Here is a 23332-nt window from a genome sequence, read left to right on the forward strand (position 1 = left end):
GGTACGGATCATAAATTATTACAATAGTGATAAAATTAACGATAATACTTGTAATAATCATAATAACGATAATAGCAGCAGTAATAACGATGGCAATAATATTACAGTATTAATATTACATTAACGTCGTTAACAACGGTGTCGCGCGCAATGACTTCCGACTTATTCTTCATGAGCGATGGAATATTCAAGATCAATATAATTATTAATAATAATAATAATAATAATAATAATAACAATAGTAATAATAATAGTAATAATAATATAATTAATAATAATAATAGCAATAATAATAATAATAATAATAATAGTAATAATTATAAGGCGACGCCACCAGGTAAGCTTTTTTAATATACCTTTGAAAGTCGTGTATTCGGAAGCCAATTATAGCACGCATTGCCTTCCTTGATCCTATTATTATATAACTAGTATCGAGCACATATTTTCGGTCCTACTGTAAAATTCTTTTTCTTTTCTTCCGTCACATAGTGATGCGAAGTATGAGAAACAAGGATCTACATGCTCTGAATCACGTACTGGACATACCCGCCAGAAAGCGTAAATAAAATAATAAATTTATATTTTATCCCTGAAAAGATGAGAGAAAAATTACTTCCTTAGAATAAATCTTACGAATAAATGCGCATTATATATAGTATATGTATATATGGATTGCATGTTTACAAGCGGGAAATATAATAAAAACGAATTTTTGTTTCTTCTTCATACACTTATACTTTTGGCGAGTATGTACAGTTCCGACTAGTTTTTTTTTTTTTTCTTTTCGTCACTATCGCATTCTTTCATTCAAGCGTATGCAAGCATACTCAAATACACGCATACACACTTAAAGCTTATCTTCTACGCCCTTTTTATTTTCTCTTTGTCTCTCTTTTCTTTTTTCTAATCTTTCTTTTTTTTCTTCTTTTTCTACATTCCAACTTTTTTACGCTCTCACACACACTCATCTCTTTATAGACACACAACGCGTAAGATCAATAGTACATTTGTTTTTTCTTTCTTTGACTTTTTTTTTTTAATCATTTTTTTCTTTTTTTTTTTTTTTTTTTTTTAATTTCTTCGTCGATCAAAGCAGTGTAGTAAGAGAGTACGGACAGACGAACATTTGATAAATGGAGTGAACACGATAGTAAGGCTTAATTTAAATCTGTTAGTAAATTATAATTCCGCGCACGCTAACATTTTCTGTGCATAGACAAGCCTGTTTCCATTCAGGTATGCACTCGAACGATGGGGGCCGGGGATCTCACTTCCTGAGCTTAGCCTATTCACTTAGAACATTATATCGTTTCTTTTCCTACTATTTTTTTCTTACTCTCATATTCATGTTTCCGCTTCGAACGATGTCTTTCTCTCGTTTCGGAATTGTTTGTTTCTTTATTGTTTTTGATCTCTCTTCCTTGCAACAGTTATATATTGTCACTTCGGTAGATGCCACACGATTATTTCCCCACATCGATTCAGCTATCCTGCATCGCTCTCATTCATCCGCCGCTTATTATTCACTTCTTCACTTTCTTTGTCTAACGTCGGAGTCTTTGTTGGGTGTTGGCTTGCTGCGGAATGAAATAAAAACAATTATTAAATAAGATCGATACTGTTCGAAGGTGACTGGTTACGAGGATGAGTCACGCACAGTCAGACACAGTGTAGTAATCAATAAATGGTGATGTTATTATATATACAAGATGTTTCAAATATAGGTGGCACGATAAAAAACTCGACAAACGTAACTTTTCTTCGTCGAATTATCACTCGAATTATCAAATTAATATGTAATAATAATGATCTAGAAAGAAGTGTAATTAGATTATTTACACTGCTGAAAGTATTACTTATAAAAACAATTTCTGACTTAACCTAAATATTTATCCACCTATTTATGAAATGATTTGCATATAATTTGAGAAATTTGATGATTCGAATCCGATCATATACTTTCTATTCTTCAGAAGTAAAACTTTAAGTTCGTATTTCTTTACTTTCGCAGTATTCTCTTTTGGATAAGCGCCAGTATAGCTGAAAGCGACGGCACGACTTCAGAGGGAAAGATTTAAAGCAATAGCGGGACAGACTCAACCGCGCAGGTGCAGATGAACGACGTGATTCTTTGGAAAAGAGCAATTGTTGGATGGCCCTGTGACCTGGGAATTCCGGTTTTGATGGTGTAACAGGGGGATCGACAGGAAGTTCAGAGGGTGGGAGAGGCCCGTGCAATGGAATGTAATACTCCAATCTATCATCTCTTCTACTCGGTCCTCTATATATAGAGTTTGAATTTCAAAATAGTTTTTAAAATTTAAACCTGAAAACTGAATTTTTTACATGAAAATGAAGAGATACGTAGGAATGAAGAAATATACATACGTGTCGGGGCTTTGATCGGTATCAGACTCCTCGAGTTCAGCCTTGTTTCGCTTTTTTTCATAAACTAGAATGATGGCGCACAAAATAACAACCTCCGCGCAAATGCCTAAAAAGGGCCAGAGTGCGGCGAGCTTGTCTTTGACCCTGAGGAATGTATGCGCCTCTGCTATGTGATTTTCAGCGGTATCAGACCAATTATAAGATACCCTGCAGTAAACATTGCCACGATCGTTCATCTCGATGTTTTCAACCATTAGGATAGCGCCATATATATTTCTTTCATGGTCCCATCCAAGTTTAACGCGGCCCATGCTACGCGTGTAATTCTGGTCCCCAAACTTCCATGATACTTTGATACCAGGATTTTGCTTACCAGCACAAGTTAAATGCAGTTTTTCTCCTTCTACTACGTTTGTTGAATCGGGCATATACGCCGTGGGTCTTGCTGCAAGCGGTAAATATTTTTTAAATTGATGAATTAAGAAAAAAAGATATTCGAATCGGTTGTGTTGAAAAAAATTAGAAATATTAATTTGTTAAAATAAACGAAAGAAAATAATTTTATTCTAAAAACTTTAACATTTTTTGGAAGTAGTTTAGAATTTTAAAAGGATACTTACGTACGATCCTGTATTCTGTAGAAGAATTTGTCCCTTTGCAAGTGTAATTTCCGTACAATACATCTGAGGTTTTCAGAAGTTCCAGAACGCCTGTTTCATTATCTAATTTTATTAAATCCTCGTTGCCAGCTAATGCTGTATGGATCAAAACTCTTTCTTTATACCATAGTAACTTCTCTCCTGCGCTTTTATTTGCACACTCTAACGCCAACGGAACATCCGTGGGTGCAAATACTTTAATCTTGAGATCTGTATCAAAGAAAATTCAAATCATTTTTTACTTAATACTTGCTCAATTATTATTCTTTACATGGAGTAAAAGACTATCAAATTTCAAATGTTAACATCACAAGCTTCACAAACTTATTATTAATTATACGATTTTTGTTTTTAAGATAAAATTTGAGGCTTGTTTTATCGACTTCAATATACATCATAATTTCAAAGCATACGTATAAGTTATATGTTGTACGATACAACATATTTCATCATATAATTTTCATATTATTTACGATTTCTAACATTTCTTATCTTTAATATCATCCTTATCAGAGGAGTAGGCCGTACTTATCTTTTAAAAAGATAAAAAAACCAAGAGTTGTGTTATTTTTATAGACGAATTACATTATTACATCTTTCATTTATATTTCTTTAATAATAACATTTTTAAAATATAACTATTCGATAACAATGTTAATCAATCTTAAAAATCTTATGAAAATTCTAATGGAATAAAAAGGACAAAGATATGAAAACAAAAAGAGATTAGAAAAAAAAAAAAAATCATTCTGAACGTATTTTATACGTTATGAAAGATTTTTTATAAAATTCTGTGAATTACCAAACAAAAACTTCATCAGCATGAGATTTCTAGGACATAGAGATAAATCTGATTTTCCGTTTATTCTTCTAACGAGCTTCAAGTTCCGAGAATCTGTAATCGTAATTAATTTAACAAGCGGCACAATTGAGCACATAATGAATGCCAAATATATAATAACAGCGGCAGATTACGAATAAAATAATATAGTCAAGATTTTTTTCATCAAGCATCTCTATTCGCTAAATTGGCTGGCTATAATAAGAATTTCAACAGTAGGAACAGTAGCAGCGATAATCCATTGCAACGCGTGAATCACGGAATTACATTTTATATATTTTCTCAGAATAGATAAGCATAAGATACATGTTTGATCGCGAGAAATTAATTTTTTTGATCGGTCAAAAATTCAATATTTCAAAATTTAATAATCAAAACGTTCATCACAGTTGCTTTTTCTATTGACACAGTTCAATAATACACTTAGTAATAATGTTTAATAAGCAATAATACAAACTGCGAACCAAGATAAGTAATCCTAATTAATTATCATTTATATTTGCTCAACAATATTGATACATCAATGTTGAGAAAATCATGCGTCATCAAAAGCGAAAGAATAGATGGCATGGAGCGTTGTTCTAACTCTACAATTACAAACACTTTCACTTGTGGTATAACACACGAGAAAAGAGTGAGTATCGCAAGTTATTTTTATGATTTTCATTTAATTAGAAGCTCAAGCAATGAAATAGATATCGTTAGTGTAATAATCTCGTTCTCAGGATGAACTTTGAACTTTATGTTTTATGTTTTAATATATGATAGACATCGATCGATGACAAGCGATGATAATACTTGTTAATAACAAGATTCTTTGTAGAAAGATTCGAAGAAATTTCACAATTGCTTGAAACTTGAATCAAGGAAAATTTCAGGTAACGAAGATACCTGAAATTCTGATAAATATCTAAAAAAAAAAAAAAAAAAAAACGAAAAGATTGTAAAATTCCTTGAAAGTATATTTATGTTATAGCTTATCTATAATTCAATATGTCACAGTCTATTTTAATCTATAAATACATTTGTCTCCCGAATTGTTCAATAAAATGTGTAAAAGGAAATTCATCTTGTTTTAAGGAAAAAATAATTTAATATACGTGGATATATAATGGTCAACATTATTTTTTTACATGGAATAATTTTTAATGTACCAATCATGCATTTCTAGGAAATATTTTAAAAATTTGTAAAATTTACATGAGAAAGACAAGGAGAGCATGAATAATTTAAAATATTTTAAATCAATGGTTTTTCGATATGAGTTAATAATACTTTTTTAACGGAGAGATATATCGATTGATTAAAAATTATATAATCTCATTTAACATGATTTTCATATGTTTTCTTATCTAAAAAATTTAATTACATTAAATTACTTTCTCCTCGAGGCAAAACAAATTTCTTTTGATACATTTTTTTAAATAATAATTAAATTATATCAGAGAGCTAAATGCATTTATTAATTGAAATGCATGGAGCACCCTATATATGATATATGATGAAACAAATGAAACTCATTATAAATAAATCGGATAAATTAATATATAATATATTGAATATGAATTCATTAATTGTATCTATTATCAAAATCCAATTCAAAAATCCTATAAAATCCTATGTAATAATTAAGGAATCAAAATGTATTCTACGTTAAATTATATAGATTCTTGGAACAATCTCTAGTGATGATTTTATATCTCCCTAATTTTTAATTTTTCATTACACTTCTGATATCCATAAAATTTAACATATAACATTTTAAATTCTTTAAAAATTACCATACAATACAAACATCTATTACATTACGTCAAAATACATAAAAGTAAATAATTACCACATAAATACAACAAGATCAAGCGAACAAACGTATAAGCAAACAAACTACAGTATTAACTACGTTTAAACGTTCAGAGTCCGAAACAATATTTGAACGCTTATAAGTCATGTATGTAAATATATCCAAAAATATGAGTAAAAAAAAAATAACGAGTATGAGTGGATTACTGATACTCGATGCAAACAACACAACATGCAACAACGATTTAACATGACAACGCTCTGTGACCTCAGTTTCAAGAACTGGGTGGGAATAACAATGGACGCTGAAGTTGGCAGACATCCGAACGCTTATACCTGTAGCCTGTATATAAGCAAACAGCAAAAGTAATGAAATCTGTCAAGGGAAATCAATATACGAACCGTAATATATCCACAGATGAAAGGACTCATCACTGTCCTGAGTGCATTTATAATCCCCTTCATGGCTATCTGTGGCGTGCATTGCCTGGAGGGTGCTACTTCCGCTGCCCACTGGCGATTGGACGACCAGCTGACCGCTTGCCAGCTCTGGCTCAAGCGATTGCCCGTTCCTAGTCCATCTGATCAAATCGTCCGACTTCAGGTTGCTACATTTGATTGACCAAGGTTGATTCTCGTGCACGACCGACGCTCCCGTGTAGGTTACTTTATTGGGAAGAACATTACACATCAAGAGGTGAACAACAACTACATACACACAGAATATATATATATATATAATTTTGTATAAATGTCTGGTTTCTATAAAAAAAACAAGTATCGTTTCTAAAGAGATGACTATCTTTGCTTACTGCGTCGATGACGAGTTTTTATAATATATTCTACATGGTGCAAACCACGTGATTGATCGGGATTTGATTTTAAGATTTTCAATTTTAATTAAAAATTTCGTTATTATAAATCCATTAGTTGGCATAATTCACAATTATTGCGATAAATCATTTTTACAACAATGTTTCTGATGTTTGTATTAATTTTTTTTACAGACAATTAATATATTTTTTTGATCTAATAATTGATAAATCAAATCTTGGTTATGTAGTGTAGTATACTAATTATTTTTTTTTTTTTTAGAAATTATTCTTATCTTTGAAATAGAGTAGAATGAATGTAAAATAATCGTAAGGTAGAAGGAAGAAAAGAGAGAAAATATTGTTCAATGAGAATATAATTTTTTCACTCCCGGCAGAAAATAGAATTCTGGTCAATCGACTCGCAGAAAGGAATCGAAACCGGCCGGCGCCAAAAAGTCAATCACAACAAGGCGTGCAGCAAGAGTGCAGGAACATCGGTAACGAACACGTTGATCCGGTTCCACGGGGCAGAGGACAGACACGCTCAACGATTCCTATTTATTTTTAGCAATTTATTCTTTTATAACGCCCCGTCGTCCTCGTAGACACCAACTCGACCAGATGAAATTATAATGCGTGCAGGCTCGAGGAAAAAAGTGATAATCACGATCATATTGAAGTGACCTATAAAATATAGCTATTATCTTCTGTCTTCTCTATTATAGCGATTATAAAATACATCGTGAAGAGATATGGGAATCAATGTTTACAGTTTAAACATTTATACAATACAATTTTTCTAGAAATAAATAACTAGTAATCTAGTAACTTTTATTCCTAGTCATTTTTAACTTCTATACGTAGTAACTTTTATTCCTAGTCATTTTTAACTTCTATACGTATATACACACGTATTCCTCGTGTGTACAAAATAACAAATAGGATAATACGAATTCTTTAAATTCTTTAACAAAATTTAATACCGATTTTAATGAATTTTTTATTATTAAATTTATAATTAAAAAATCTAAAAATTCGAGATTATAAAAAGAATAAAGATAAAATATATAAATAAAGAACCGAGTCGAACCACTTTATATTTACGAAGTTAGAGGTGTACTAGAACGCCAAGTAGGATGGAAAATAGATCGATAGCAGAAGCGAACACGTGCCGTATGACCCTAAGACATCAGAACTATATGTATAGTAGAATCGTGTATTCTATATAGGCACGGTTAGAAAAGGAGGTTGATAGCTCACCATTCATTTGTGATTCAAACTGGAAGCAAATTTGACTATTAATAAAAATCAATTTTTAATATATTAATAATAAATTATTAACATATTACAATATCTTATACACAATCAGTCCTTGGGATTCTATTAAAAATTATATTTTCAAATTATCCTTCCTAAATTTTGTAAATATTTCACTCTGTTTTCCATTTCAATTGTTGAAAAATACATCCAAAAATTGATGAATAATGAATTAATGAATATTTGATATTTATACTGTTAAACAAACGAAGAAAAATTTATCGATATAATTATCTTCCCTATCTTCTATCAATAAATAAATCTAAGCGAACAATTGATTCGAGATAAAAATATTCCACGAATAAAAAAGAAAATATATATATATATATATACCTCGAACTGAACCAAACTGAAACTATACGGAGTTATTTTTTGTCCAGGCTGAGATATCGAGTTCCATTGAACGTCTATAGGAAGAGATGTCACGAAAATCTTCAAACATTTTATTAAGTAGAAAATATAGAGAACACGATGGAGGACGCAGAAATTGGAACACCCGTGATGTAGGACGCAATTTGGCAAGTTGGAATTATACGAGATGGAGCACAAAAGTTAAAAGAGCCAATGCTTGCAAATACGTTCGACTACTCTAACGTTATGCCAAAGAACAAAAATTTTTATCCGTTATAAAGTAGAAATTGAATTCATTCAGAGAAAAGATACATATTCGCGAAAAACTAAATATTGATTATTAATTTTTAAGAAAGGAATTATTCGAATTTTAAATGTAAAATAAAAATTATGTAGAAGTCTTTTTAAAATATATGTATTTTTTTTTTTATAAAAAAGAATAAATAATTAAAATGGGTATGTTTATCATGAATCGAATTTGCATATTGATAAGATATCTGTATGTGTTCAATTTTTCCGGTATTATTAATTCTCGCTTTTAGCAAACTTAGAAGATAAATGAATTTCAAATATGGGTCGTTTGAAAACCGGTCACTGCACTTTCTGATAAACTCATCAGCTTGATGTAAGAGAGAGTAGAATTAAAGACTTTCCAATAGAAATACATTGCAATTTTTCTGCTCCAATAAAGCTAACGTGAATAAATGAAATTATTCCTCCAAGAATCGAGGAATTTTATTCTATATTTTATAATTCGAAAAATAAAAGAACGAAAAAAATATGTAAATAATTCAAGATAGACATTTTCTTAGTTATCTAATCGTTATTGTTTAGATAAATTAATCATCAAGGAAATGTACAAAAAGGAAAATTAAAAATTCGTCTAAAATACAGGATAATAGTTTATGGAATAAATATATTAAATTATTTCAATTCGAAATATATTGTACAAGATAATATCGATGAATATTTTGTAATCACAAGAGAGAAACTTCCGATCTATATTGTTTTAAAATTAATAGATTATTTTAAATATAGATGGATAGAAAATTAATAAAAAACCAACGAGAATCAACGAAACTAACAAACATTTCTAAATTTAAGCTAAAGATTATATTCCGCGATGTTATCATGTTTTATTTAACATACTAATGCTCAATGACGTACACGAGTTACTTAAGTGATTTTTCCTTTTAGTTTTCTTTATCCTCGAATTTAGATGTTATCTCAATGTAAACGGAACAACATTTAAAGATCACATCAAGTAGTTATCACAAAGACCAGTAGTTAAAACTAAATAGAAATAGTTATAAGAAGTTAATATTACATCTATTTAAAGATTAATTAAATAAATGATAAAAATATTTTTTTAACATAATTATTAATTTTTTTCTAACATATAAATAATAGAAAGATTCATTGAAATGAATTTCCATATTCACTTTTCACATACTTTGAAAAAACAAAAATTTTACAACAAAAAAGAATTTTCACTCTTTCATAAATGCTGTAACTTCAATAATTAACTTAAATAATTTTTGACGTAATAAAATTTAATTGTAATAATTTCTGGAAATAATATCTCACTGATCGCGGGTTCTTACCAATTACGTATAAAAGAAAAATTAACCGTAATTAAAAAAGTTCTAAAATAAGTCTTAAATTAATTAAATTGTTTTCAACAAAATTAATTTACATTGTTCTTTTGTTTAATTTGTTCAATTTTGAGATGAAAAAAAAAAAAAAACCTGAATTAATTTACGTGTGGTTACGCATGTCTATGTCAACCAGTCAATAAGAGATGCCTCTCTTACGTCATTCTCAGTGAGAGATAGTAAATACGTGGCCATACATGCATTGGCAAAGATATACATATGCGATGATTTACACAGTTAATGTGTATCTCAAAGATATAGTATGAAGAAAGAACATTGGTATTGTAAACGCGGTCACGTGCCAAATATATTCGATCTTCGAAGAAGATCGGGTAAATTCCTTGCTCAGCTATTTTTCTTTCTTCTCAAATTTCCGTAATGCGGAAAACTCGTCTATATATCTAATTTTCTTGGAAATGCACTATACATATATAGTATATTAAGACAAGTATATTGAAACAATAAAATGATTCATTTTCAGTTCTATAAAATTCTATAGTTTTATGAAATTGAAGAGATTAAAATTTAAATATATTGAAAATATTCAATATATTAAGATTAATTAAATAGAAATAAATGGACAGCATCTTATCGAATCTTCTTAACGATTCTTCCGGATCAGGTGTTTTATCGGATCTTTACTATTTATTTATAAAATACAGGTTTATATCGTGAAATAATATGAAAAGATTGAACACACGTGCTTGCTACGTGAAAGATACACTTTTTTTCGGCACCTAATTATAATTCGAAAATTACATATAACTACATACCATTAGAATCTGGAGGATGCTTGCTGCGAAAAGACTTCGCATTGGCATACGTTACATGAATAACATAGAAAGAGAGCATGCATAAGGATTCTACGATGATTCAACGGTACACAAAAAAAATTCTGCTTGAATCATCGGTTGAATGTACTCACTCTTTTAATTTTTTATTCATACGTAATTAATCTTTACCTATAATTAATTCTATAAATAATTAATTACAAACATTTCAAATTAATGATTTATTTTAATAAGTAAAAATATGATAAAATAAATGATCGAAAAATTTACGCATAATTAATAATATTTCAAATTAATTGGATAAGTTTGTTTGATTCAAAGAATGATTAAAGTAATGCGTGTGCGCGAAGGTCACATGACTTAGCGTTTCGATGACGAATCGGTAAAATTATAAATACGCTATACAGTATCTACGAATCGGTACATATCATAGATATATTTGCAGCAGTAACAAAAGTCGGGCATCGGTTAGCAATATAATTCATTAAAATGGCTCATTATATTTCATATGAAATATATACTGTCAATTATAATAAATTAATGCGATCGGGAAATTATTGTAAAAAAATTATAAGAAATTGATAATAAATTGATGGAAAATTTTTCTAATAAAAAAATATTTCTAACAAAAATAAAATATATCTGACAAATGACATTATGATGACTTAAAGAATTGTTCCCACGAAGAAAATAAAAAATAAAAAATAAAAAATTAATTTATGATATTTATTAAAATTAATATAAAAATCTATATACTTTTATTGCTATTGAGTTTAACAATATCAATAAATTCACGTAAAACTTTTTAATAAAAGTATCAATTCCTGGGGATTACATGCTTCTTACCTGTATCGATAGTTGAAATCATTTAAAGCAAGTTTTAACCTAGATCTAACCTAGACCTAGAATACTAAAAGACGGACAAAAGTTTTTAATAGGTTTGGTCGGATAATAGTTACATAATAAACTAAACTGTCCTAATGAAAGTATTTTGGTAATGTATAAAATGATAGTCGATATATTATAGAACATGTAAACCAAAAGAATTGGCCTAGTTACTGAAATAAAGATTATTATGAAGTTATTAAATTAATAGTCCTGCTGCTTATATATCAATAAATATAAAGATTTTAGAAGTAACGAAAAAATATTCATAGAGAAGGCATTTAGCAAATTCGTGAATTTTTCATTGATAATATAGATATATCTTATTAAGAGAATTAATTTTTCGCATTAATATGAATAAATATATGAACTATAAAGTACATTATAATGTTGCGAATCTATCATTGTAAAATATTTTATTACTTTACATTTAATCTTTAACACATAAAAAAACAATCGATTGAAGAATGTGGAGCTGTCATATCTTCACTTTGTAGATAAGATATAGAACTCAACATATAGGTATCGATTAGCATTCTTATTCCCGATAATCACGAATAATATATATAAAAAAATATGTTCTTGTAATAGAGATTTAGTAATATTTTTAAATTATCTTCAAACATTTAACTCAATTATGTTTTAATTATTTTTTAAATAAAATTGCACTCATCACTTTTAAATTTTTAAAAATTTTTAAAATTGTGATTTAGTTATATTTTCAGAATTTTTTGTTCGTTATAAAAATAGTATAAAATTACATAAAATATATACATAGTCAAATTTATACTTAAAAGAATAGATATTTATTTTATGTTGAAAAAAATTTCGTAAATAAAAATAACCAATTTTGATATGAAATAAATTTTCATACAAATCTTCAATTTTTTATGAAATATTTACGAAATATAATAATGAAAATTGTAATGGTGTTGCACTATTCTATGGTATATATACTAAAGAGTCAAAAATAGATGCGTGCTCCCAGGGTTAAATGTAAATATTATTCTTGTCTGGTTTGCAAGTAACGGCAAAATTGAGCGGATAAAACATTCATGGCACTAGAATGTAGAGGTTAAGTTTACATTTCAATAAACAAGACATATGACTAAAAATATACATAAATATATAAAAAAAGATATAAAAAAATAATATATCATTACAAAATTATTTTACAAACTCTAATATGATAACTTGTAAAGGATTTTTTTAATTTTATGTTATAAACCGTAATTTTCAGTATCAAAACGAAATGAAGAGACAAAATGAAAATTATATTTGTAGATTCTAATCTAAATATAGTTATCGTGACAAACATTTAAAATCTTTTCATACTACACATTTTCATAATTTGATGTACATTAATATATTTTTGATTTCAAAATAAGATTTAAAACTTTGATTATTACAATTGATTCCAAATAAAAAAAAATCTTTTTAAAAAATCATTAATTTTTTTATACGAAAGATATATTTCTTCATTTTTTTATATATACATAGTAAAATATTCAGCAAATAAAAATTGAAAACGCATTTATGTATTATATTTATCTGTAAAGAATATAGTAACAATGCTATCACGATTAAAAATTTTGTGATTTATATAATAATCGAGCGAACACAAAAATTTTCCGCGTAACGATCGCTAAAACTCAGTAAAGTTTTCTGGGTGGACTAGTAAAATAGGGTCAATTGTTACGCAACAAAAGTTGCTTGGCGTGGATACTTTGCGTACGTCTCTTGGAATGTAACTGCAGCATCAAATGTTGCGATCCCAGTGTCTTGCATTATAACTAAAAGTGCGCAATTCGAATGACCGTGAAGGTCAAAATTCACCATATTAGAAAATTATATCCGAAAGTCACGTGTTCAAATTTTTACGCGATATATTAAATGTATATAACGAGATTATGATATAAACTCTTTATTGTAAAAAAAAAAACATCATAATACATGTATTTTTATCAAAAAACTTCAAAATAATTAAAAATAATTTATATGAACAAAAATTTATAATTTGTTCATATAAATGATTCCAGAGATGACTTTATACTTTATATAGAAATAAGCGATTGTTTAACATAATTGATTTGTTTGAATTTTTTGGATTGACTATAAATTATATACACATATAATAATAATGAGATCTAAGTAATATTAATAATTTGATCATAAATCATTTTTAATTTAATTTGAAACTCCTTTAAACAATCTAAAAAGTATACTTAATATAAATATTCAATTTAAAGAAAATAATTGCAAATAAATTGATGCCTTGTTAAGATACTTACATTTCTAATGCAATATGGTATAATTGAAACTAAAAATAAGATTTCATAATCTGTCAAGACATGTTGCATTAATGCGAAATATTCGCAAAAATTATATAAAAAACATTTTAATATTTTATTATTTAAAATATAATATATAACATTACATATATATATATATAAAAAGAATATTTGTATAAGTGTATATTTGTATATGTGTATATATATACGCGCACGCATACACATATTATTCTTTTTATATAATATTAAGAAAATTTAATAAATTTAATAAAATAACCTTGTTTGCAATTAACGTATGTATAATAAAGATTTCAAACACCATGTGATATCTACGTCACTAGTAATGATGATTAAATCTCTTGAATTATAATCAATTTTTAATTATAAATATTAAATAGAAATATCTTCAAAAACTTTCAAAGAAATAAAAAAAAATTAGGCAATAATTATTTCATTTATCTCAGAAATAAAATCCGATTGACATTTGCTTAGTATTCAATCGTAATATCAATTCTCCTATATTTTGTTAATTATATTATAAATCAATACTTATAAAAAGTATGAAGATTTTTTCCATATTTAATTAAAAGAAAGAATTTTATTTTTAAATATTTTTTTTATGGAAAAAAATAATCAGCACAAAGAATTATATATAATTTGATAATACAATGAATGCTATATAATAAATGATATGATATGATATATGATATAATGATATAAATGATATAATAAAGAATGAAATATGAATAAATGAATGATTGAATGGTGAATAATCCGAAAGAAAGGATAAGTCTCACCTGCCTGGACCGTGACGAGGGTGCCCGCTAAATATAGCATCCCCAGCAGCACAAAAGCAGCTCGTCTCTCCATCTCGTGGCGCTGATGTACGCGGTGGCGCGTGACTATGTGCACTTTGCAATAGTAACGATTCTGTTTGAAGAAGGTTTCTAAGAAAGAAACCGCAAAATAACACTGCCTAGGCAGGGCTGCCGTAGCTTTGTTTTCGCGATCGTTGTCGCAGTCGTATCGTAGCCAGCGTTGTCGTTGTCGTCACCGTCGCCACCGTCGCCGTCGCTGTCGCTTGTAACAACCTTTCCGGCAGCTCCTCCTTTTCGGCTGTCCACTCAGCCAACTACGACCAAGCCCCACTACTTTTTGCGATCATTTACACATGCACTCGTCACTTCGAGCTACACCGTATCATTGACGTCTGAATTTTTTTATCGTTATCTCGCACCGTTTTTATCTTGGTGTGCACGGAATAACACCACAATCTTATATAGTACTGATTCTTTTTTGTTACTCGATCGACTTGAAATTATTAAAAAACAATAATTAGCATCACGGGCCGCAGAAACAACAGTGTCGGTTAAAATGGCTACCACTATCTTCTGCTTAATTTTCTGCACGTCGGACGTCTTTCTTACTTTCTCAATTGTCGATCCCTCCTTTTCGCACTCCGGTAGACTACTCACATACGTCCTCTACAAATGTCCAATAAGTTTCGTAGACGCATGCGCTATATCCCAAAATATGTAACTTAAGCAATTTTTTAAAAATAATTTATTTTATAATTCAATATGATAATATTATCAAATACAATTTAATTGTTGAATCACGTTATATTTTTTATATAGTAAAATATTTATTATGGATTATTTCATATATAGTATGACTTATTAAAAAAATTTATTCTAAATTAAAGGTGCGTAAACTTGCATTAATAAAATGACTAATATGCTCAATATCAATATTATTACAATAGGAATAAATTAAGTTATAAAATGAATTTCTATAATATAATAAATGAAATTGTAACATAAAATATAAAATTCTATTAATATATAAATACATTATATTATGACTTAAATATATTTAATTTTATTCATTATTCAGTGATACCATACTTGAGATTTTCATAAAATTATTTTATAAAATTTTAAATTATATATATATATATATATATATATATATATAATTTATAAAAATTAATTATTTATATTTATTTTAAAAAAATATTAAAATAAATTAATGAAATGAATAATAGTATAAGATTTAGCTATTAATTACAAAGCTTTAGTAATATTGCATGAATTAGAAATTCACTAACCATAAAACTAAACAAACTAAATATTATATATGATACTAATACACATTTATTATTATATATTATATTATATTATTATATTCATAAAAAATATATAAAAATACATGTATTTATATTTTTTTTCTCTTTTTTATATATATACATATTATATATAATATAATATTATATCCAATATTATATTATATATATAATATTATATGCAATATTATATTATAATGTATATAATATATAATATATGTTTAGTATACTTTGAATAATAATTAACCAAATAGGAATTTTAAGATATTACTCCTATTTTCACACTAATCATTATTTATAAATTATATTTGTGAGATAAATTCATATTTTCAAAACGAAAAGGCGGTAAAATTGGTTTTCAAAATATAAAATTATATAAATTATTTTTATATTGTAATTTATAAATCATCGTATTATAAATTATATATCTTGTGAGTAAATATTAGTATAAAATTGTGCAAATTACAGAAGCTAGCAAAAAATATAAATTAAATTTAATAAATTATTAGGAATTAATATTTATTAAAAAATATTTAATCATTTTTGTTATTTTACAAATTTATAATTTTTTAAGAAATAATTTTTAACTTATAATTTTTCTAATCTGAATATATACTCATATATATAAGAGCATAAAAAATATTTAATATTAAAAAAAGATGATATATATTTCTTAATTTATTCATTTTTAATATCAAGATGAAATTTATCATATCATGCAAATATATTTATTTTAAAAGATTTAAATTTCTATCGTTCATAATCAATAATTTCTAGTAAAATTTTTATTATTACTATTAGTAGCTTTCTACTCAGAGAAAATTTCAGAGAATATATGATATATCATACTATATGTTATTTTACAAATAGGATTTTATATTTATAATTATATTTTATATTATAATACAATAAAGAATTATAAAAATTAATAATAGAAAATATAAGTATACTTGTGATAAGATATTGCAAGATCAATTTTAAATAACAGGTAAATATATTGATAAGTAAAATTTTGATAAGTAATTGTATAATTTTATGAATTGTGATATTAAATATACATCTTATTTATATAAAAGAATTACACAAAATTATTTTTTCTAGTAATTAAAAAATTATGGCAAATATTAATAAGAATTATGCAAAATTAAAGGAAATAAGTACTTATTTTACTGAAGAAACATTAAAAAATATATTGCATATTATATATAATGGAAAAGAAATAAATATATTAAGTTGGGATTTTTTATCACCAAATTTTAAAGGAGACAATTATTTGTCAATTATTAATAAAGTTAAAGTAACTAGTGCTATTGATGGAAAAGAAGTAATATTTAATATGGTAGTCAAATCTTTACCAACAAATATAAATATAAGAACTGCATATAGAAGTCCAGAATTTTTTCGTAATGAAATTGCATTTTATACAAAGGTAAAAAATTGTTTCATTATAATTACAATTTAATATATAAGCTTTTTCTTTTTTTAATTTCATAGAGTTTCTAGATAGTTCCAAAATTTGAAGAGTTTTTGAAAGAAAAAAATCAACTTCAATTATTGTGTATTCCACGCCATTATTCTTCTCTTAGTGATGGTATCAATGATTACATAGCATTGGAAGATATTAGTGCTTCGGGATACAGAACAATAGATCGACGAACCTGTTTTGATAAAGATCTATGTTTCATAATTTTAAAAGCCTTAGCAAAATTTCATGCAATTTCTTTTGCATTAAAAGATCAAAAAAAAGAGACATTTATGAATATTATAGAGCATGTAAATGAAACATATTTTAGTTATAAACATTGGAATTGGTACAAAAATTTTCATGTAAGATTAATAAAAATTATCAATTTAGATATTAAATATTATATATTGCATTATAGAATATTAATTTATTAATTTTATATATTTCCAGAAACGACTGATAGATATTAGTAAAAATGCTTTGGCTATGGAATATCCTGGTAGTCAAGCAGAAAAAAAATTCAATACTTATAAACCCAATGATTTATATCAAAAAGGAATTGATTTATGCAATCGTAAATATCATTCAACATCTGTTATTACTCAAGGTGATTCATGGATTCCAAATTATATGATTAATGAAACAACTCAAAGGCAAGTTGTAATGCTTGATTTTCAATTGGCAAGATGTACTAGTCCAGTTTTAGATGTTTCACCTTTTATTTACATTTGCACTGAAAGATCTATTTGGTATGAAAATTTCAATATATTATTAAAATTTTATTATGATGAACTGGCTAATGCCATTCATTTGCTTGGATCAAATCCTGAAAAATTATATTCATGGGATACATTCATGAAAGAGGTAAATAGAATCAATTTATCATATATTAAATTTTATATTTATAATTCATCATAATTGTTTAGTAATATTCATTTAAATCAAACAATTTTAGGTAAAAAAAAAATTTATATTTGGTATAATATATGCAATGGAGCTAATCCCAATGAGTCTATTGGATCCGTCAGAAGCATTTGACTTAGATGCTCAAAATGATGATTTATATGAAAAAGATATGGATATAGCTAATATATGGACATTGTCTAATATTAAAACAAAAGATGGAAGGCTCAGATTAGCTTCTGTTATTGTACATGGTGTTCAAAACGGATTTTTATAATTATAAAAAAATAAATGCATTTTATACATAACATTTATTAAATGTAGCATTAAATAAAATAGAGATAATCTATTTGTATAATTTCAATTATAACAACACAGTTTAAGTAAAATATAATTTGTATAAGAGTAGATAGTAGAATACCTATTATGTTTTTATTTGTTTAATTGGTGTTTAAAACTTTTTTCTTATCACTTACTTAAATTAAGAAATCAGAAAAGTTTCATAAGATTGTTTCATTTTCATTTATAATAAAATATATAATATTACTAGAAATATAATTTTTAAAGATGAACACACCTTTAAATACCTTGCATATTTGATGTTAAAATTTCACAAAATCAAGCAAACAATTTTATGTGATATATAACAAAAGTTGTGATGTTTATTTTAATTTTTAAATACCACCATATTTTGAAAAAATATTTATAATTTTTATATAACTCAAAATTTGTGACAATATAATTAATATATCTTATGTTATCTATTTTCATAAATTTTGATGTTGAACATTATTTGTTAAAACATTACTAGCATCAAAAACAGTAGTATCTTCATCATCTTCCTCATCCAATGGTAATGGTCGCATTTCGACATCTTGTCTATGTGCAAGAATACCATATTTTCTGACCATTTGGGCACGTGTTTTATTTAACCTATAATATGTAAAGAAAAATTTAATTTAATCAAAAATTAAATTTTTATCTTAACTTAAATGCTAATATTAACTTTAAAACATCTATGGTTAAATAAATAAAAGATTTAGTATAAATGCTAAGTACCTAAAGCTACGGAACACGATATAGGCCAAGACAAGAACACTTAGCCCCACAAACACATAAAAACCACGCTTCAGAGCTCCAGCATTTAAAGAAGTTGCATGTCCTTCACCCACATGCTGTTGAAAATTCACATTATTAATGATATAGTAGTAGAGCTTTTGTAATAATTGTTAATGTCTAGGTATATGAAATCAAACCCATTTTGGTTAGATATACTGCAAATTCAAAAAAGAATAATAGAAACTAAAAAAATATCATTCCAAAGAAATTTTAATTCTTTTTTTAATCAAATTTCAAATACCAACCTCTTTTCGCATTTCTGTAGTATGTGCAGTTTTATTATCATCTGTTTGTTTTGAGGTTATATTATCAACCGTTCTATTATTCTCTAATATCGTTGTGCCACCAGATAATACTGCATTTTGTTGATATTTTTCTCCATTTAAAGAATTATGTGCGTTATTATTTTTTACTGTTTCAACATTTTTGTTTTCTGTTGGATCAGATATATCCCTGCCTATCCTAAAACTTTCATTGCATACTGCGCTCTGTTTTAGTTGGAAGATCAACAGAAATATAAAAACTTTTATCATCTGGATCTTCGAGCGTTTCATTATTCTGTGTCATTTGTAAAAACTTCTAGGAAGGAAAACAGCGCAGCACTATACGTTGACATTTAATCACGGGTTCCATGTTGACCCGGCTTATAACACTAATGTTTCAATTCGTTATTACTTCAATTCTTGTTCGCGGTACACTCATACAAATATAAAACATATATATATATATATATATATATATATATATATATATATATATATATTTGAAAACATTGAAAATATTTATGATGATTAAATATAATTACAAAATATAATATTACTTATCACACAATACATATTATATATATATATATATATATATATATATATATATATATGTGTATGTAAAATTATTTTCTATTTTAATTTGTAATCCGAGAAATTCTAAAAATATTTCTATAAAACTTGAAAAAAAGAAATTTCTTTATTAAACTAATTTAGCTAGTATCGTCTTTAATTATGAATTAAAATATAAATCTGCAATATGAAATTATTTTTATATTTTAAATTTTTTCTAAAAGTTTTATGAAATTATGATTTATCATATTAGTTATACTTATTATATTTGTACATAGTAACATTTATTTTCATATCTTACATATATTGTCTACATTAGTATAATGTAGTATAATAAAAATTATAACAATTGTCAAAGTGACAAAATAACAGACAACTTTAATATGAGATATTTGTATTTATTTAATTTATATAAATAATATTTTTTATTTAATTAATTGAAAATTCGTATAATTAAAACTTAAAATTTATATAATTTTTATATCTTCAAATACTTATCTTTAATATAAATGCCTTTATATATAATATCAAATATTATAAGCACAATTGACATGCGTAGTCGTTAGCTAATGAGAGAGAAGAATTTGACGCGTACCATGCGTACAAGCATACATAGGCGAACGGCAGTTGGAGTGGTTGGAAGTTACGAGTAGAGCACAATACACGTCAGGTTCTTATTTTGATTCGTGGAGGGGGCTCACCTCGAGGAAACGGGTGGCCAATTCGAAAGGATTTGCCAGGAAAGTGCAGGATACAGATCTCCAAACACAGATTAAACATGATACGCGCTGAAAATGGAGATGTTGTATATTTGGAACAGTTAAAAAATCCGATAGAGAGTGACGCGACAGAGAAGGCAGTGTCAAAAAAGTGCGAGGGGCAGCTGTCTTCAGTAAAGGCAAACAGCTGTTCGTCCTACAAAGGTGCAAATCGTACGACAGAAATGGCGCAAGAGGACAATAATCTGTGCTGGAATAATCTGCCCAGCATTATCCTACAGGAAATATACTCATATTTATCTCACAACTGCCGGTTACGAGTATCTCAGGTATTTTGAATTTTTTTTGCCCTTGAAATGTGAACTTTTGACCTGACACAGTGGGTAATTAAATTTCTGTGTCGTGATTCATATTTTTCTATATTTTGCTTAAAGCTTTGCTTTGAGTATTAATCTCAATTACTATTTTTATTTTATTTTTATATTGTTTGTTTACATTTTGAATATTCGTTTTTATAATTACTATGATAAAAAAAATGACTTAAATGTGTAGAAATTATTTTTGCAGAAATAATTTATTTGAATTTGCATAGGTCTGCAAAAATTGGAGATATGCTCTGTTTCATCCTCATTTTTGGAAAAAGATCACATTTGTTTTGAAAGATGAAGAAAGTGCATCATGGTCTCGGTATTTATAAAATTTTTCACATATAGCATATATTTTTTAAGCAATTAATAATATTTATTTTAATATTATTTCCTTGTAGATATTTGGCAGACAATTTTGAACTTAGTGTGCAAGAAGTTACAATCATCTGTGATATATCAAATTATTGTGCAAAAGAAACATTAGCCCTCTTGAGAAAACTAAAACATAACAGACAACTTCGTAAATTGTTTTTGAAACCTAGCAATAGTACCTTTGAATGTGAAGATAGTACAAAATGCACTAAAGAATTGGTATCTTCTCTTATAAACATTATAAAAAGATCTGATCATTTAGAAGCTTTGAGTTTGGGATGCATAGAAGATTTAACAGGAAATGCCAGACTAATTCTGGTACATTTACGTAACTGCCAAGCAAAGCATTTAACAACTCTTAGTTTGGCATCTGTTAAGGATGATCCTGATGATTACAATGCTTTGAATTCTGGTTATGGACATATGTTCAATTCATTTGCTAGATTATCTATTTTAACATTGGATTATGAGTTCCTAAGTGATTCTTTACTAAAAGCATTGAATAGTGGTACAATGGAAAGACTTGTAATTCATGTGCATGGTTGGCATTATCAGTATACAGGACCAACTGATAGTAGTTGGCAAGTTTTTGTTCAAAAAAAGTAAGTTATGATATTGTTTAATTATTATTATTTTAGTAAAACATACATGGTATTAAAATATTCTTGGAATATCTTTGGAGAATCATTTCTAAAAGTCAAACAAACCTAAAAGTTGATATATAAAAATGTTGATTGAAACTTATTTATTAAATTATTTATTAAATTTATTAAATTATTTATTAAAAATTTTAAGTTTGTATTAAATGAAATGAGAATAGAGATGAAGTAAAACAGCTTTATCCATTTTTATTTTGTCTTTTTCACACTTTATTGAACATTATTTATTTAATTGCAATTTAATAAATAAATTTAAACATTTTTGTATAATATATATAAAATATATATAATTTAAAATTTTTTGTATTTATTTTGTACTTATATTTTTTATCATTAAATTCTACATATTTTTTATGTATACCAGAAAATAATTTATTATGTTTTTTATTTTTAGTCCAAAATGCGAGTTACGATTAAATCTTATACACTCTTATGTTGGAATTGAGAAATTAGATACAAATATACTTCGTCCTTCCATGCCTCTTACACATTTGAAAGTATTATTTTGTGAAACTGTTAATATCAGAGCATTGCATCGGCTATCCAGATGGTATTCACGTACTTTAAAATCTTTAATATTAATTGATTCAGTGCAACCTACAACAAGAAATATGCCAGCAACATATGATCCAAGTTATCCTCATAGGTATGTCCTTTTATTAAATTTTTATCTTTTAATTTTCTTATTAATAAAAATTTTAATATTTTACTGCAGCCCTGATCCATTAGTATTAGTTGCATGGAAATGTACTAAGCTTGTGGAAATTGTATTATTAGGCCACAAATATCATCAGGAAAACTTATTAGCCATTGCACGTCTTCGGGGACATTCGCTTAAGTCATTAGTATTTGCACAAAGGTTCATTACATCTGGCATTGAATCTTGGTACAAGGCTGAAACTATCACACATGTAAGTTTCTACTCGACATATTATAAACATGATTTTAATTTCAATAAAATTATAATCAGAAT

At 26.7% G+C, this 23332-nt stretch overlaps 4 protein-coding genes and 1 long non-coding RNA gene across 7 annotated transcripts in view; 3 read left to right on the forward strand and 2 right to left on the reverse strand.

The window, feature by feature from the left end:
* Positions 1-30: 30 nt before the first annotated feature.
* Bsg (immunoglobulin domain-containing protein Bsg) lies at positions 31-14820 on the reverse strand. The gene is made up of 5 exons (XM_003693457.4): positions 14591-14820; positions 6091-6354; positions 3009-3257; positions 2389-2833; positions 31-1577 (listed from the first exon to the last, which is right to left on the reverse strand). The coding sequence occupies exons 1-5, from the start codon at positions 14661-14663 to the stop codon at positions 1532-1534; spliced, it is 1077 nt and encodes a 358-aa protein (XP_003693505.1). The 5' UTR covers positions 14664-14820; the 3' UTR covers positions 31-1531.
* LOC147656934 (uncharacterized) lies at positions 6107-7331 on the forward strand. Its single transcript, XR_015293443.1, has 2 exons — positions 6107-6385; positions 6899-7331. It is a non-coding gene; the product is annotated as an uncharacterized LOC147656934 (long non-coding RNA).
* Positions 14813-18635, forward strand: LOC100871571 (uncharacterized). 2 transcript variants are annotated; one of them, XM_003692327.4, is made up of 6 exons: positions 16131-16349; positions 16789-16906; positions 17020-17347; positions 17422-17745; positions 17834-18247; positions 18339-18635. In XM_003692327.4, the coding sequence occupies exons 3-6, from the start codon at positions 17033-17035 to the stop codon at positions 18561-18563; spliced, it is 1278 nt and encodes a 425-aa protein (XP_003692375.2). In that variant the 5' UTR covers positions 16131-16349; positions 16789-16906; positions 17020-17032; the 3' UTR covers positions 18564-18635. The 2 variants fall into 2 exon arrangements, with proteins under 2 accessions (XP_086768804.1, XP_003692375.2); XM_086912678.1 differs by lacking the exons at positions 16131-16349; positions 16789-16906 and adding an exon at positions 14813-15498.
* On the reverse strand, positions 18579-20158 carry LOC100871451 (uncharacterized). Its single transcript, XM_003692326.4, has 3 exons — positions 19651-20158; positions 19346-19461; positions 18579-19219 (listed from the first exon to the last, which is right to left on the reverse strand). Exons 1-3 carry the CDS (start codon positions 19957-19959, stop codon positions 19054-19056), a joined length of 591 nt encoding a protein of 196 aa, XP_003692374.1. The 5' UTR covers positions 19960-20158; the 3' UTR covers positions 18579-19053.
* A 641-nt stretch (positions 20159-20799) lies between these two features.
* Positions 20800-23332, forward strand: part of LOC100872572 (F-box only protein 33) — a 13348-nt gene continuing 10815 nt past the window's right edge. For both annotated transcript variants that reach the window (XM_003693456.4, XM_086912680.1), the window contains exons 1-5: positions 20800-21289; positions 21553-21647; positions 21727-22302; positions 22754-23005; positions 23075-23270. In XM_003693456.4, the coding sequence (XP_003693504.1) occupies positions 21020-21289; positions 21553-21647; positions 21727-22302; positions 22754-23005; positions 23075-23270 (1389 nt within the window). In that variant the 5' untranslated portion in view covers positions 20800-21019. The remainder of the gene's footprint in view (positions 21290-21552; positions 21648-21726; positions 22303-22753; positions 23006-23074; positions 23271-23332) is intronic.

The sequence above is a fragment of the Apis florea genome, unplaced genomic scaffold, assembly GCF_048593485.1.
Source record: "Apis florea isolate Af1SG1 unplaced genomic scaffold, ASM4859348v1 contig_3493_pilon, whole genome shotgun sequence".
Classification (NCBI taxonomy): domain Eukaryota; kingdom Metazoa; phylum Arthropoda; class Insecta; order Hymenoptera; family Apidae; genus Apis; species Apis florea.

Bases quoted from the DNA above. Each gene is read 5' to 3' on its own strand.
- Bsg (XM_003693457.4), bottom strand. From the start codon at position 14,663: ATGGAGAGACGAGCTGCTTTTGTGCTGCTGGGGATGCTATATTTAGCG. The intron at 3,258-6,090 runs GTTCGTATATTG...TCTTTGATACAG, and splicing joins TCATCTGTGGATATATTACG to ATCTCAAGATTAAAGTATTT. The intron at 2,834-3,008 runs GTAAGTATCCTT...TACCGCTTGCAG, and splicing joins TACAGAATACAGGATCGTAC to CAAGACCCACGGCGTATATG.
- LOC100871451 (XM_003692326.4), bottom strand. From the start codon at position 19,959: ATGAAACGCTCGAAGATCCAGATGATAAAAGTTTTTATATTTCTGTTG. The intron at 19,462-19,650 runs GTTGGTATTTGA...AATTTTCAACAG, and splicing joins CTACAGAAATGCGAAAAGAG to CATGTGGGTGAAGGACATGC. The intron at 19,220-19,345 runs GTACTTAGCATT...TACATATTATAG, and splicing joins ATCGTGTTCCGTAGCTTTAG to GTTAAATAAAACACGTGCCC.
- LOC100871571 (XM_086912678.1), top strand. From the start codon at position 17,033: ATGGCAAATATTAATAAGAATTATGCAAAATTAAAGGAAATAAGTACT. The intron at 17,348-17,421 runs GTAAAAAATTGT...TAGAGTTTCTAG, and splicing joins AAATTGCATTTTATACAAAG to ATAGTTCCAAAATTTGAAGA. The intron at 17,746-17,833 runs GTAAGATTAATA...ATATATTTCCAG, and splicing joins ATTGGTACAAAAATTTTCAT to AAACGACTGATAGATATTAG.